Genomic DNA, 13,556 nt, shown 5'->3' with positions numbered 1-13,556 from the left:
TATGTTTTGTACAATCTCCAACAATTAGCAGTCTCTCCCTGTGTGTGTGTGTGTGTGTGTGTGTGTGTGTGTGTGTGTGTGTGTGTGTGTGTGTGAGTGTGTGTGCGCGTGTGCGAAAATAACCAAAATATCCAATTGTGGTTAGAAGAAAACACAAAATGGCATAAAAACTTGATCAATCACATACAAAGTAAGGACATAGAACTTTTAAATAAGTCACCTGAACAGATCAACTCCAGTCTGTAAGAGGATCCACCAGACTCCATTGTTCCGCAGTCCCTTAGTGAAGACTCAGACCCACCACAGGAAGATTCAAAACTCCAAGCTAGCGGTTTAGAAGGCTGCCTGCTTATCGTTGAAACGGCAGAGCCACAGTCTAGCTGTCTACACACTACAGCTGATGTCTTCAGGTTCCAGTAGTAACCAACTGCTGGTCTCCACTCTCCCTGGTGTTTCAACTCCAGTGTGCCACTACAATGACTGGTTCCTCCCACCAACCTGACATAATCAGACTCTATACAGAGAGAAGAGAATAAGCAATATTAAAGTCATCTTATTTACAGATGTGCCGTTTAAACTCATCAGGCTTTCCTGATCTTTTCCTGAATTTCTTCTATAAATGCATGTTTTCCCCAGGTTCTTTTCACTGTTTAGCCTCGCTAATTCTTCTCTTTTGTTACTGACCCTAACCCTTCTTTTCAGGAGAAAAACTGAATTTGAATAGCATTTCCTTAACAACATGGCTTTTGTGTGCGAGGGCATTTGGTATGCAAAAGCCAGACCCGTTGTCGGTCATGGTCTGACCTTTGGAGCTACTTTCGGACCCATTAACATCGAAAGAATTGTGCCATCCTCCGTTCACTCACTGGGAATGAGGAAAAAAGGCCTGATCCCTCTATAAGTAATTCCTTCAAACACGTTTGTAATAACTTTGCAATATACAGTACACTCAAAGCTGATGTGGACAGTTGGGAGGATCCCCGGCTGTGTCGAGGGGATTTCATGTAGGAAGAACACAAACATTAGCAGGGCACTTTTTTCGAGTCATAATTAACCAAATCAAAACTGTAGTTTGTCTTTAACCTGAGCAGGTGAGTCCAACAGTCTTGTCAGGTGAACAGGTGCCTCTAGTTGGGTCTGATGTTCTACAGTCCAGGAGAACAGACTCATTGCCTTCACACTGGAACTCTTTGCTCCGCATTGGAGTGTACCCTTCGCCATATAGCGCCCCCTGGAGGACTGAAGTAGACCCACATCCAAGCTCCCTACAGAGCACCTCTGCATCCTGCTGGTCAAAGTCACCTTCACACACTGAGACCCACGACTGACCAGACTTCACCTCAACTCTGCCTGAACACGGACTAGACCCATTCACCAACCTTACAGACTCTAAAGAGAGAGAGACAGATCAATTGAAAAGAAAGACACACTTTTTTTAAGATTACTGTTGTTGCATCACACTGTTGAAGAAGACATTGTCTGTGTTACCTGAACAGGTCACCTCCAGCCTGTGATAGGACCTTTTAGACCAATCATGTGCCTTTGTTCCACACTCAAAACATGAAGCATTTAAAATCCAAACAGGTTCGTAGGTGTAACCAGAAACCTCTCCCGTAGAAACAGCATAGCCACAGTCCAGCGCTCTACACACTGCTGCTGCTTTGTTCAGATTCCAGTCAGACTCGTCATACGCTGGTCTCCACCCTTTGTGGTGTTTTATCTCCAGGGTGCCATTACAGTGACCGGTTCCTCCCACCAACCTGACATATTTAGAATCTGTACAAGAGACTAACTTGTAAATAAATACAAAAAATAAATATATAATAGCTGCAATAGCAATACTGAGGGTCATTCAGGGAGTTCAACATGTCATAGCGCCATAGCGCATGCACGTTTGAAATATCAGTAATTGTCATTTTAGTACAGTAAACTTCTGCAGCAAATTGATGCTAAATAATGTTCCAATGATGTTCAATGTTTTAAACTTGAACACTAGAAAGAAAATGGTTCATATAGTTCTATTAGAACCACTTGTAACATAATAATCCAAACAAAAAAATAAGTTTGTCTTTAACTCATTCTGTGCCAGATGCCAAAATGGCTCCAAGGTAGCTGTGCCGAGATTTTGTATGTTTTTCTTTACTATGCAATGAAAAAAAATGATTTTTTTTTATAATTTTTTTCCCCACAGAAACAGACACAGTTGTTGTGATTCAGTGGCAAAAAGAATTTTGAAAAAATGAAAGAATGAAAAAAAGAATGAAAAAAAGTGTCCATCCACTAGAATGGACACACATGAACACACATTTTCTCAATCAGCTAAACGAGGGAGCGAACACACAAACAGAGAAAAGCATCTCTCTGATCTCAGGTCATTTTGACATCTTTAAAAAAAAAAAAAAAATGATTTTCTTTTTTTTTTTCTTTCTATGTAAAAAACACAAAAACCGTCATAAGCCGTCATTGGCACACAGGGCTATTGGAAAAAAACCGTCATAAGCAGTCATTGGCACAGAACCTGAGCAGGTGAGTTCAACAGCCTTGTCAGGTGAGCAGATGTTTCTAGTTGAGTCTGAGGTTCTACAGTTCAGGAGAACAGACTCGTTGCCTTCACACTTGAACTCTTTGGTCCACATTGGAGCCTCCATTGCTCCATAGAGCGCCCCCTGGAGGCCTGAAGGAGCCCCGCAGCCAAGCTCCCTGCAGACCACCTCTGCATCCTGCTGGTCAAAGGCTCCTTCACACACTGAGACCCACGACTGACGAAACTTCACCTCCACTCTGCCTGAACACAGACCAGACCCATTCACCAACCTCACAGACTCTGGAGAGAGAGAGACAGACAGAATGACAGACAAACAGATTTCTACATTAAACCACTACAAAGAGAACACCCATCCATTATGGCTGTATATTCATGAAAAGAAAGACATTAAGAAAACAACTAAAATAAATAAATACATCAAAAATCAGCAAATCATTAAGCAAATACAGGAATAATTATTGAATTGTGCCAGAGCCAGGTGAAATTATTCAAATTCCCTATTTTGCATGTTTCTCTTCTTTCACTTAGTCAAGTAACACCACAGTGACCTTTTCAACATTGTGTGGAAGGCTGGTGAAGCCTACAGGTGTTTTCTGGATTTGTAGAGGGCACATGACCGAGTCCCTCGGGAGTTACTCTGGGGGGGCCGTTTCCACCAAAAGAACCTCGGTTCAAGAACCAGTGCCATTCAACTTTCTTGGAACCTTGGTTCATTCTTGCGAACCGGCCACAAACCGGCATGCGTTTCCACCAGATTGAACCAGAGGAACCAAGGATTTTGTGGTTCCCGTTCCGAACCAACTTTTACGGTTCGGAACCAACTCGCTTCTCGGTGGAAAAGCTCACCTCTGGTTCATCCCATAGGCGGGAGAAAGAACCGAAGCAAGAGTTGTGTCTGTGAGTGCTCTGTAGTAAGTTGGATACGGTCCCGGGGCCTATGTTTGTGATATTCATGGACAGGATTTTATGAGGCAGTCATGGTGGAGAGGATAGAAGATTCAGAGAGCCAAAGGTTTCTTCACTACTTTTTACAGACGATCGGCCCGTGACAGAATCGGTTCGCAGTCAAGTGTGCGGTGGCATGGATGAGATTTAAAATCACTATGGTTCACAGCAGGAGACTGGTGGATTGCATACTACAGGGGTACTTTTCGACCGGCAAAGAACCGTTTTGGGTTCTTTCTCTGCCTATGGGATGAACCAGAGGTGAAAATCCTTGTTTTTTCCAGTTCAATCTGGTTCAATCTTGTTTCAATCTGGTGGTAACGCAATGAGGAGTCCAAGTTGCTTCTTTTCACCTGACAGTGGGGATTTCCCTGGTTTGGATGTAGTGCGTGGAAGGAACACGTTATTCCAACCAGTTCCTTTCCCTTCCATTAGGTGCCCCGGCTGGCCAGGGGGAGGCATTATAGAGACCAGGATTACTGCATGTTTTTGTGAGGGTATCAACCCTAGGAGACACGGGGAGAACAAGCAAACTCCTCACAGAAAGGCCCCATCGCCAACCCCACCTAGGGTGTAGGCGCTGATGATGCGGAGGGAGGAACACGCCCCCAGTGCCCAAAGCATCCCCCGGCAGGAATCAGGACCATCTAGCTGTGAGGTGAAGCGCTAACCACTGCGTCACCGTACCCCCTACAAAGCCATCACAACTGCTAAACAGATGTTATGCATTTATGTGTTTTGCCAAGTCCCGGAAAATATGCCTTGTGATTGGCCAGTACAGTCATTTGATTGGCACTTGTGCCGAATGCTCACCCCAAAACATTATTTATGAGATTGTGATGGCTTGTGTGGGACAACCAGGGCATGGATGTGTTTGTAATGACAACCAGTAACATATTCATGAAAAAGAAAATCACCTTTGAACACAACAAATAGTGTAAAAGTGATACTCTCGACGCTATGACATGCTACAGACAGACAGACAGACAGACAGACAGACAGACAGACAGACAGACAGACAGACAGACAGACAGACAGACAGACAGACAGACAAAATAAGAGCCCAATTAATGTTAATGTCATGGTTGAAGTCATTGTATTACCTGAGCAGATCACTTCCATTCTGGAATCACTACTATCACCAATCCAATGTGGGCCACACTCCCTCAGTGAAGACTCAGAGCCATCGCAGTCAGATTTAATCTTCCATACTGATCGATATTTAGAAGCAGTCCTCCTTGTTGAAATAACAGAGCCACAGCCTAGCTGTCTACACACTACAGCTGATGATTCCAGGTTCCAGAAAAAACCGTTCACTGGTACCCACCATTGAGTGGGTTTTATCTCCAGTATTCCAGCACAGTGACTGGTTCCTCCAACCAACCTGAAATCTTTACAAATACATCACAGTTAGTGATAGTCTTTATAGAATAATATATATATAGAGAGAGAGAGAGAGAGAGAGAGAGAGAGAGAGAGAGAGAGAGAGAGAGAGAGAATGAGAGAGAGAGAGGAATCGTCATTGTCCACCTCCATCCTTCCATTTTCACTATAAGACCAGGCACCAAAAAAAAAAGAGCAGTTGTGTCCACACCTTTTTCAAAAGGGGGCCAGTGGGGCCACATTAGAAAATATTAAAACGCTCAAGGGCCGGCTCTATCTCCTGACATAATGTACTTGCGGTCGGACCATGAGAAAGTCACATGTTGTATTATGCATCGCATTTAAACAATTTTAACTATAATCATCAATATTTAATATCAGATGTCTGCTCTGAACAAAACACAAATATGCCTTATTTCAGTTTCACATTACTAAATGTAACCAGATGTGCAAGGTAAAAAAATAGCTAACTTTGAGCATTTCAGAATGAGACAACAGGGAACAATCCTGACAAATTGTACTCTAGGGAAATATTCTTGTTTGACGGTGCTGGTGGGCCGTTTATAATACAATTTAGGAATGAAGCTGCGGGTCATATAAAATGTGTCCTCAGGCCGCATTTGGCCCCGGGCCGCACTTTGGACACCCCTGTCTAAGAGGAACCCAGCTAGAAGATGGATTACTTCTATAGAGGGTATGCGCGTGACATCATCACCATACCTGGAAGTTATGCAGGAACGCCTACTGAGCGGCAAAAACTACTTTCTGGCCTTGACAGCCCATTTATCCAAACAGAAAAGTCCAGTCTGATTGCATTAAACGGCGTTAAACAACGTTAAACTCACTTTGCCACTCACTTCGCCACTCGATTTGCCACTCACTTTATGCATGCGCATACCCTCTATTAGGAGAAAAACATCTTTCATTTTTCACGTTTACATGTGTGGCGGAGAGAGTCGCAGCCCCAGCCTTGAAGCCTCAAAAGTCTAGTATCTGCCCTCGTTCCATAGGGATGTCCCTTTGGAGTGATAGTTAAGACATTGGACTTTCACACGGGAGATCCGGGTTCGAAGCCGGGTGGGGAGGTTCGGATCATCTCCGTTATACATGTATAGCTTTCACACCTGAAGATAATAATCCATATACATTTTCTTCACTTGTTTAGCTTCGAGAGCTGGGGAAACATCATAAAATATGGGATCTTCAATGTAAAAGATTGCATGGATCCTTCTACTGGAAGTGTGGTTTGTGTATCTGTTGCAATACTGAAATGCTATGTTTTTGCTCCATTTGCTATTCTAAAGCTGGCATTCACAGGGCGGAAATAACACTAGATGTATAGCAAATAAAATAAAAGGTGAAATGATGACAGAAGACACAGCTGGCCCTCATTTATCAACGTGGTGCAGATCAAAATTTGGGTGTACACCGAAATTTAGGGAAGTCTCGACATTTATCATTTCAACTTGACTTACTGACGTTGGCGTAGGGTAGGATCAAATCTCACGTCAAGTCCAGAAGTGGTGTAGGATTCATCCTACACCACTTTGTTCCATTGTAGACGTGCGGAGCAGCATTGTCTAACTATCTGACAGGCAATGGACACATGTATCCACTCGAAAATGTATATCCAACACAATAATAAATAATCCTGTGAAAATATTACATTTTATAAAAGCATAGCCTATTATAGCCAGCTACATCATGGACATGCACGCCGATTTTATTTCCAAGTTACAATGACAAGCAATTAAAATCTAGCAATATGGAAGCAACCTACTGATAAGTGCTTTAACAGTCTAAATCTTAAGATTGCAGACCTGGCTCAGAACAAGCACATAGGCTATATAGCCTAAGATTACGAACGCACAAGAGCATTTTCGGGACCAGCGCGGCGCCGCTGTGATCTTACATTACCGTGAGGCGTGAGCCTCCAATTTACACAGTGACGCGAGTCCTTTTAAATATGGATAAAACCAGAAGGTCCAAACCTGGCTGTGCCCAGCCCAGCGCACGCACGCTGCGGGTGATTTATTTGGGAGTCCACGGCCCACCGGGGAGAAGACCAGCCCGTGCGGGAACGGTGCATGATTGCAAGTTCAAGCACTCAAACGTGCATTGTGCTCGTCGCCGAAATTGGGTTAAATTTATATCCAAAACGTAACTGTGGGGTCTCTCAATTTATACAGTCGCTACAGTAGGCTTACTGTAGTAGGCCTACAATATGCTGGAGTTACAGTAATGATGAAACCCAATGTGGTGAGCCCGTGACATTCTTTTTGTGGTATCCAACTATTATACAAGTGTGTCCTATATGGAGTTATGTATTAAGGATAAAACCCACCCGACGCTTCAAACCTTCAGATTTTAACTGCCTCCTTGTCAGTATCTCTCAGTAACATCGCATGCACGGCATCCCGTGGTTTCGGGAATACATGATTTTGTTAGGTCGTATTCAGGTCGTTCAGGGCCACTGTGTTCCATTTAACCCAAAGAACAGATCAGAGCAGCAAGTCATTATTGAGATCCATCCATGCACCCTCCACACAGTTGGGAGGATCCCTGGCAGTGTCCAGGGGTACGGGGGGATTTCATGAAGGAAGAGCAAAACATCTGAAGGTAACTTTTCTCAAGTCATAATTATCCAAATCAAAACTATAGTTTGTATTTAACCTGAGCAGGTGAGTCCGACAGTCTTGTCAGGTGAGCAGGTGTTTCTAGTTGAGTCTGATGTTCCACAATCCAGGAGAACAGACTCGTTGCCTTCACACTGGAACTCTTTGGTCCACACTGGAGCCTCCATTGCTCCATAGAGCGCCCCCTGGAGGACTGAAAGAGGTCCACAGCCAAGCTCCCTGCAGACCACCTGTGCATCCTGCTGGTCAAAGTCACCTTCACACACTGAGAACCACGAATGACCAGACTTCACCTCCACTCTGCCTGAACACGTACTAGACCCATTCACCAACCTCACAGACTCTAAAGGGAGAGAGAGAGAGAGAGAGAGAGAGAGAGAGAGAGAGAGAGAGAGAGAGAGAGAGAGAGAGAGAGAGAGATCAATTGAAAAGAAAGATATATTTTTTTAAAGATTACTGTTGTTGAAGACAGTACAATGTTGAAGAAGACATACCTGAACAGGTCACCTCCAGCCTGTCAGAGGACTTTTCATACCAATCATTTGTTCCACACTCGGAACCAAAACCTAAACATTTCTTTTGATTCGGAGTTTGTTCATCTAAAGGATCAAAAACCCACACAGGTTCGTAGGTGGAACCAGAAACCCTTCGCGTGGAAACAGCAGAGCCACAGTCCAGATGTCCACACACTGCTGCTGCTTTCTTTAGGTTCATGGTCCAGCCAGACGAATGCGCTGGTCTCCACCCTTTGTGGTGTTTTATCTCCAGGGTGCCATTACAGTGACTGGTTCCTCCCACCAACCTGACATCATTAGAATCTGTACAGAGTCAAGAGACAAACTTTAAATAAATACAAATAACTAATATATAATAGCTAACATAGCAATACTGAGGGGCGTTAAGGGAGTTCAACATGTCATAGCGCCATAGCACATGCACGATTTAAATATCAGTATTTGTCTAGTAGGCCTACTGTAAACTTCTGCAGCAAATTCTCGCTAAATAAAGTTCCATTGATGTTCAATGTTTTAAACTTGAACACTAGACAAAAATGATTCATGTAGTTCTATTAGAACCAATTGTAACACAATAATCCAAACAAAAAAAGAAGTTTGTCTTTAACCTGAGCAGGTGAGTTCAACAGTCTTGTCAGGTGAGCAGGTGTTTCTAGTTGAGTCTGATGTACTACAGTTCAGGAGAACAGACTCGTTGCCTTCACACTTGAACTCTTTGGTCCACATTGGAGCTTTCACTTCTCCATAGAGCGCCCCCTGGATGACTGAAGGAGACCCACAGCCAAGCTCCCTACAGACCACCTCTGCGTCCTGCTGGTCAAAGTCACCTTCACACACTGAGACCCACGACTGATTGGACTTCACCTCCACTCTGCCTGAACACAAACTATTCCCATTCACCAACCTCACTGACTCTGGAGAGAGCGAGAAAGACAGACAGATTTCTACATTAAACCACTACAAAGGGAACACCCATCTATTATGGCTGTATATTAGTGACAAGAAGGACATTCATAAAACAACTCTAAAATAGATAAACACATTAAACAATCATCAAATCATTAAGCAAATACAGGAATATTTTGTAACTATGCCAGAGCCAGGTGTGAAATTATTCAAATTCCCTATTTTACCTCATGTTTCTCTTGTCTTTCACTTAGTTAAGCAACACCACAGTGACCTTTTCAACATTGTGTGTAAGCCTGGGACAGTACCGTATAGCCTAGTGTTAGACCGGGCGGGTTTTCGGGGACACTTTTTTAAGGTTTATGCTCTTTAAAGCTCCTGGCAGACTGGCAGTCGGTGACATTTTTGTGGCAAACTTGGCATTTAAAAATCGGGCGACGGAAGATTGCATTCAGCCGAGACGCACAGGAGCCTGCAGCGTTAAACTGGGATGTTGCCAGGTTTGCTCATTATAAGCGACTTTGGTCTAATGTTCCTGCTTCAAGCGTTCTTCTAGAAAATAGCTAATGTAATAGAGCTCAGCTCAAGTGGTGAAACAGTTGGGCTTGTTTTCATAGACCTGGTCGCTTGTTTCACTCCCAGAGTTTGACAGCCGAAGCCGCAGCTTCTCTCGTCAAAACAGCACAGCAGCGCTATTACTAGGCCATCGATGAAACTCCTCCATCCCCTTCGGTCTTGTGCCCTCCGCTCCAGTTGTTGCCATGACAGTCCTTGCACCTTCATCTCCTGCTCTGTTGTTCTTCTCCAGGTGGCTCTAAGTCTTCCTCTCTTCCATGTTAGAGCATGTTTGGTGATTGATCTATTATCTCTGCGAAGTATGTGCCCTATCCAGTTCCATTTCCTCCTCCTGATTTGTTTTTCTATTGTGTCTTGTCCAGTGAGGTCCCACAGGTTGGTATTGGTGATGGTGTTGGGCCAGTAGATACCTCGGAGGTGTCGGAGGCAGCGGTTGAAGAATGTCTGTATTTTGAGGAGTATGTTAGTAGTAATCTTCCAGGTTTGAACTGCAGAGTAGGGTGGATTTGACATTTGAATCGAAGATTTGCAGTTTAGTCTTCCCAATTCTGGCACTGACATCCTCATCCGTTCCTCCGTCCACAGCAATTATGCTTCCTAGGTATGTAAAACGGTCTACCTCCTCTAGCAGATTTTGATCCATGGTGGAGAGTTGTTCTTGTTGTTGATACGCATCACCTTGGGTTTTCCTGCATTGATTTTGAGGCCCAAGCGAAGCAGCTGCTTTCTCCAGTTTGCATGATTTCTCCTGCATCTGTTGTTGTGTGTGCGCTAGGAGTGCTAAATCGTCAGCAAAATCCAGGTCTTCCAGCTGTTTGGTCAGGCTCCACTGGATGCCGGTACGGCTATTGCTTGTTGCTTGTATCATGGTCCAGTCTATACAAAGGATGAACATGAAGAGAGAGAGCATACATCCCTGCCACACCCCAGTCAGGACCTCAAAGGATTTTGATAGGCAACCTTCATGAAGGACATGACACTGCATCTCTCGGTAGGTGTTAATGATGATGTTAATGATGATGTTAATCAACTCTGAGGGAATGCCATAGTGCGCCATCAGTCTCCACAGCATCTCTCAGTCTCTTGTATGGGACAACCAAGGCATGGATGTGTTTGTTATGACAACCAGTAACACATTCATGAAAAAGAAAATCACTTTTAAACACAACAAATAGTGTAAAAGTGATACTCTATAAAAAATAAGAGCCTAATTAATGTTAAAGTCATGGTTGAAGTCATTGTATTACCTGAGCAGATCACTTCCAGTCTGACCTTGCTATAACCAGTCATAGTTTGGCCACAGTGCCTCAGTGAAGACTCAGAGCCATCACAGACTGATGTAATCTCCCATACTTCTTGACGCTTAGAATCAGTCACCCTTGTTGAAATAACAGAGCCACAGTCTAGCTGTCTACACACTACAGCTGATGATTTCAGGTTCCATAAATCACCATACACTGTTAGCCACCGTTCATCGTGTTTTATCTCCAGTATTCCAGCACAGCGACTGGTTCCTCCAACCAACCTGAAATCTTTACAAATACATCACAGTTAGTGACATTACTTCTTTTAAGAATAACAATAAAAACAATAAAAAAAACTCTCTCTCTCTGAGTGAGAGAGAGAGAGAGAGGAATCGTCATTGTCCACCTCCATCCCTTCCATTCTCCACTATAAGACCAGACACCACAGAAGAGGAACCCAGCTAGAAGATGGATTACTTCTATTAGGAAGCTGACATTCACAGAGCAGAAATAACACTAGACATATAGCAAATACAATAAAAGGTGAAATGGAAACAAAAGGCACAGTGTTCCATTTAACCCAAAGAACAGGTAGAGCAGCAAGTCATTATTGAGGTCGTTTGAATCCCACAAAGCAAACATTGCAACCTACTCGTGACCTTCTTTAATCCAAGGCATAGGAATCTGCAACACCATGCATTTGTGGTGAAATGTTAAGCCATAATAGACACCGAGAAGGATAATTCACATTTGTGTGAAAACAAAAAACAAAACAAAAAAGACGATAGAACTACTTCCTAAATGATAATGTTCTTACCTTCAGGCAAAGCATTCACTAAGTTCGGAGCGTGCACCCATATGAAAAGGAGACAGCTTCCAAATATCACATCCATTTTGTTCTTAATTCAGCAGCACATTGTCAAAACAGCGACGAAACTTTGAAACTTTTCAATGAATGACACAGATCTGCTCGTGTCCCTCCAGCACTGGAAAGGAATGAAATGCGCGAGTGACCCCGTGGACGTTACGTTGTATAACACAGAGGTTGTGACACATGATGAAGTCAGTCAGTCAGTCAGTTTGGCTGTGGGAGCGGAATCCTTTACACATTAGTCATTGTAGCACAGCCTGTTCCTACTGAGGGTTCCTCTCGACTTCACAGATAGACAGCTTGATGCAGGTTACGTCGCCGTCTTTTTCTTATACAACAGGTAGTTCCGAGTTAAGCAATTTGATCGGCTGAAATGGCTACCCGTGCAAATAATGAGGATAACCGCACATGGTCTAATCAAATGTAAACATATGGGAAGTTCATACAGTAGTGGCAAAATCTGGCATTCCAAAAATTATCTAATATCTTAATTACAATGAAATGAAGTTAATGTATTTTTTAAGGCTAACTGTTGCATACACTCGAGGGTCATGCTTTACCGTGACTATTGCCACTTCATGGAAGCAAAGGCTCATAGTGGGGAAATCTGGCATTTAAAAAAAAAAGAAAAAGAAAAATTAAGATTCTATCCAATATCTTAACCCTTTTTGTGCCTATCCTGGACAAGTTCGGGATTTTTTCAATCCAATACAATGTTTTTTTTTGCTATTTTACTTACCCTGAGCTGCTTGTAGAGATGTGGGTGGTCCTGGCTCGTCCTACGCTTAATTCCAACGAGTGATTCTAGATGGTCCGACGATTTATTCCATTGAAAATGGTTTAGAATAAAGTTTAGAGCCCCCCCAAAAAAACTCAATCTATACTGTCGGCGGCGCGACGTATTCCGGGGTGCCTATCCCGATTTAGTCCGGGATATTTAATAAAATTAATTAATTAATCGGAGGCCTCAACGAAGCCCCGGTCTAAATGTCCATCCATGCCCCGGGCCGCGATTCTGTTTACATCGGCCCGTAATCGGGTAACGGCGCCGCACGGCTCCTCCCACTCCAATACAAACTCACATCTTTAGAGACCTTTTTCTCTGAACTGTGTTCCCAGGGCAACGACAAAGTTTTATTTACGGCTGAATCGCCAAAAATCGATCTTCTAAAATGAATGATAGCCTATAGCAACATTGTTGCTATCTTCATCCGGGTCACATTGATCACATGCACCAACGTGGAAGCGCGCGCCACTGCTACGTAGCTCCCTGTACCTCACCCACGTTCACCCCCCCACCCACCTCCAACCACTTCCCCCTCCTCCACTCACTTCCTCCCACCTCCACCCACTTTCACTCACCTCCACCCACCCACCTCCACCAACTTTAACCCAGCCACCTCTACCCAATTTCACACACCTCCACCCACTTTTATCCCCCCCACCCCCACCCACCTCTACCCACTTTCACCCAACTCCACCCACTTTCTCCCACATCCACCCACTTTGGCCCCCCCACCTCCACCCACTTTCACCCAACTCCAAGGGGCAGGAAAGTGGGTGGAGTTGGGTAAAAGTGGGTGGGCCTGGGTGAAAGTGGGTGGAGGTTGGGGGAAAGTGAATAGAGCTGGGTGAAAGTAGGTGGAGGTTGATGGAGTGGATGGAGGTGGGTGAAATTGAGCGGAGGTAGGTGGGGGTGGCTGAAACTGGTTGGATGTGGGTGAAAATGTGTGGAGGTTGGTGGGGATGGGTGAAAATGGTTGGAGGTGGGGAAAATGGGTGGATGTTAGTGAAAGTAGGTGGAGGTGTGTGGAGGTGGGTGAAAGCGGGTGGAGATGGGTGGGGTGGGTGGATGGATCTGGATGGAGGTAGGTGAAAGTTAGTGGAGGTGGGTGGGGCTGGGCAAAACTTGGTGGATGTGGGTACAGGTGGGGG

At 44.2% G+C, this 13,556-nt stretch overlaps 1 protein-coding gene across 5 annotated transcripts in view; it reads right to left on the bottom strand.

The window, feature by feature from the left end:
• The window catches only part of LOC308286253 (scavenger receptor cysteine-rich type 1 protein M160-like), a 62,009-nt gene extending 50,281 nt beyond the window's left edge, over window positions 1–11,728 (bottom strand). For all 5 annotated transcript variants that reach the window (XM_080727233.1, XM_080727230.1, XM_080727231.1 and 2 more), the window contains exons 1-10: window positions 11,568–11,728; window positions 10,754–11,038; window positions 8,633–8,938; window positions 8,004–8,327; window positions 7,547–7,852; window positions 4,594–4,881; window positions 2,519–2,824; window positions 1,489–1,776; window positions 1,084–1,389; window positions 221–514 (exon numbers count right to left, since the gene is read on the bottom strand). In XM_080727233.1, coding sequence (XP_080583359.1) covers window positions 221–514; window positions 1,084–1,389; window positions 1,489–1,776; window positions 2,519–2,824; window positions 4,594–4,881; window positions 7,547–7,852; window positions 8,004–8,327; window positions 8,633–8,938; window positions 10,754–11,038; window positions 11,568–11,643 — 2,779 coding nt within the window. In that variant the 5' untranslated portion in view covers window positions 11,644–11,728. The remainder of the gene's footprint in view (window positions 1–220; window positions 515–1,083; window positions 1,390–1,488; window positions 1,777–2,518; window positions 2,825–4,593; window positions 4,882–7,546; window positions 7,853–8,003; window positions 8,328–8,632; window positions 8,939–10,753; window positions 11,039–11,567) is intronic.
• Window positions 11,729–13,556: the final 1,828 nt, after the last annotated feature.

This window comes from Nannobrachium achirus (assembly GCF_963921795.1).
Source record: "Nannobrachium achirus genome assembly, chromosome: 5".
NCBI lineage: Eukaryota > Metazoa > Chordata > Actinopteri > Myctophiformes > Myctophidae > Nannobrachium > Nannobrachium achirus.
Note: the sequence above shows the minus strand (reverse complement) of the source record. Positions and strands in the feature narration are given on the sequence as shown.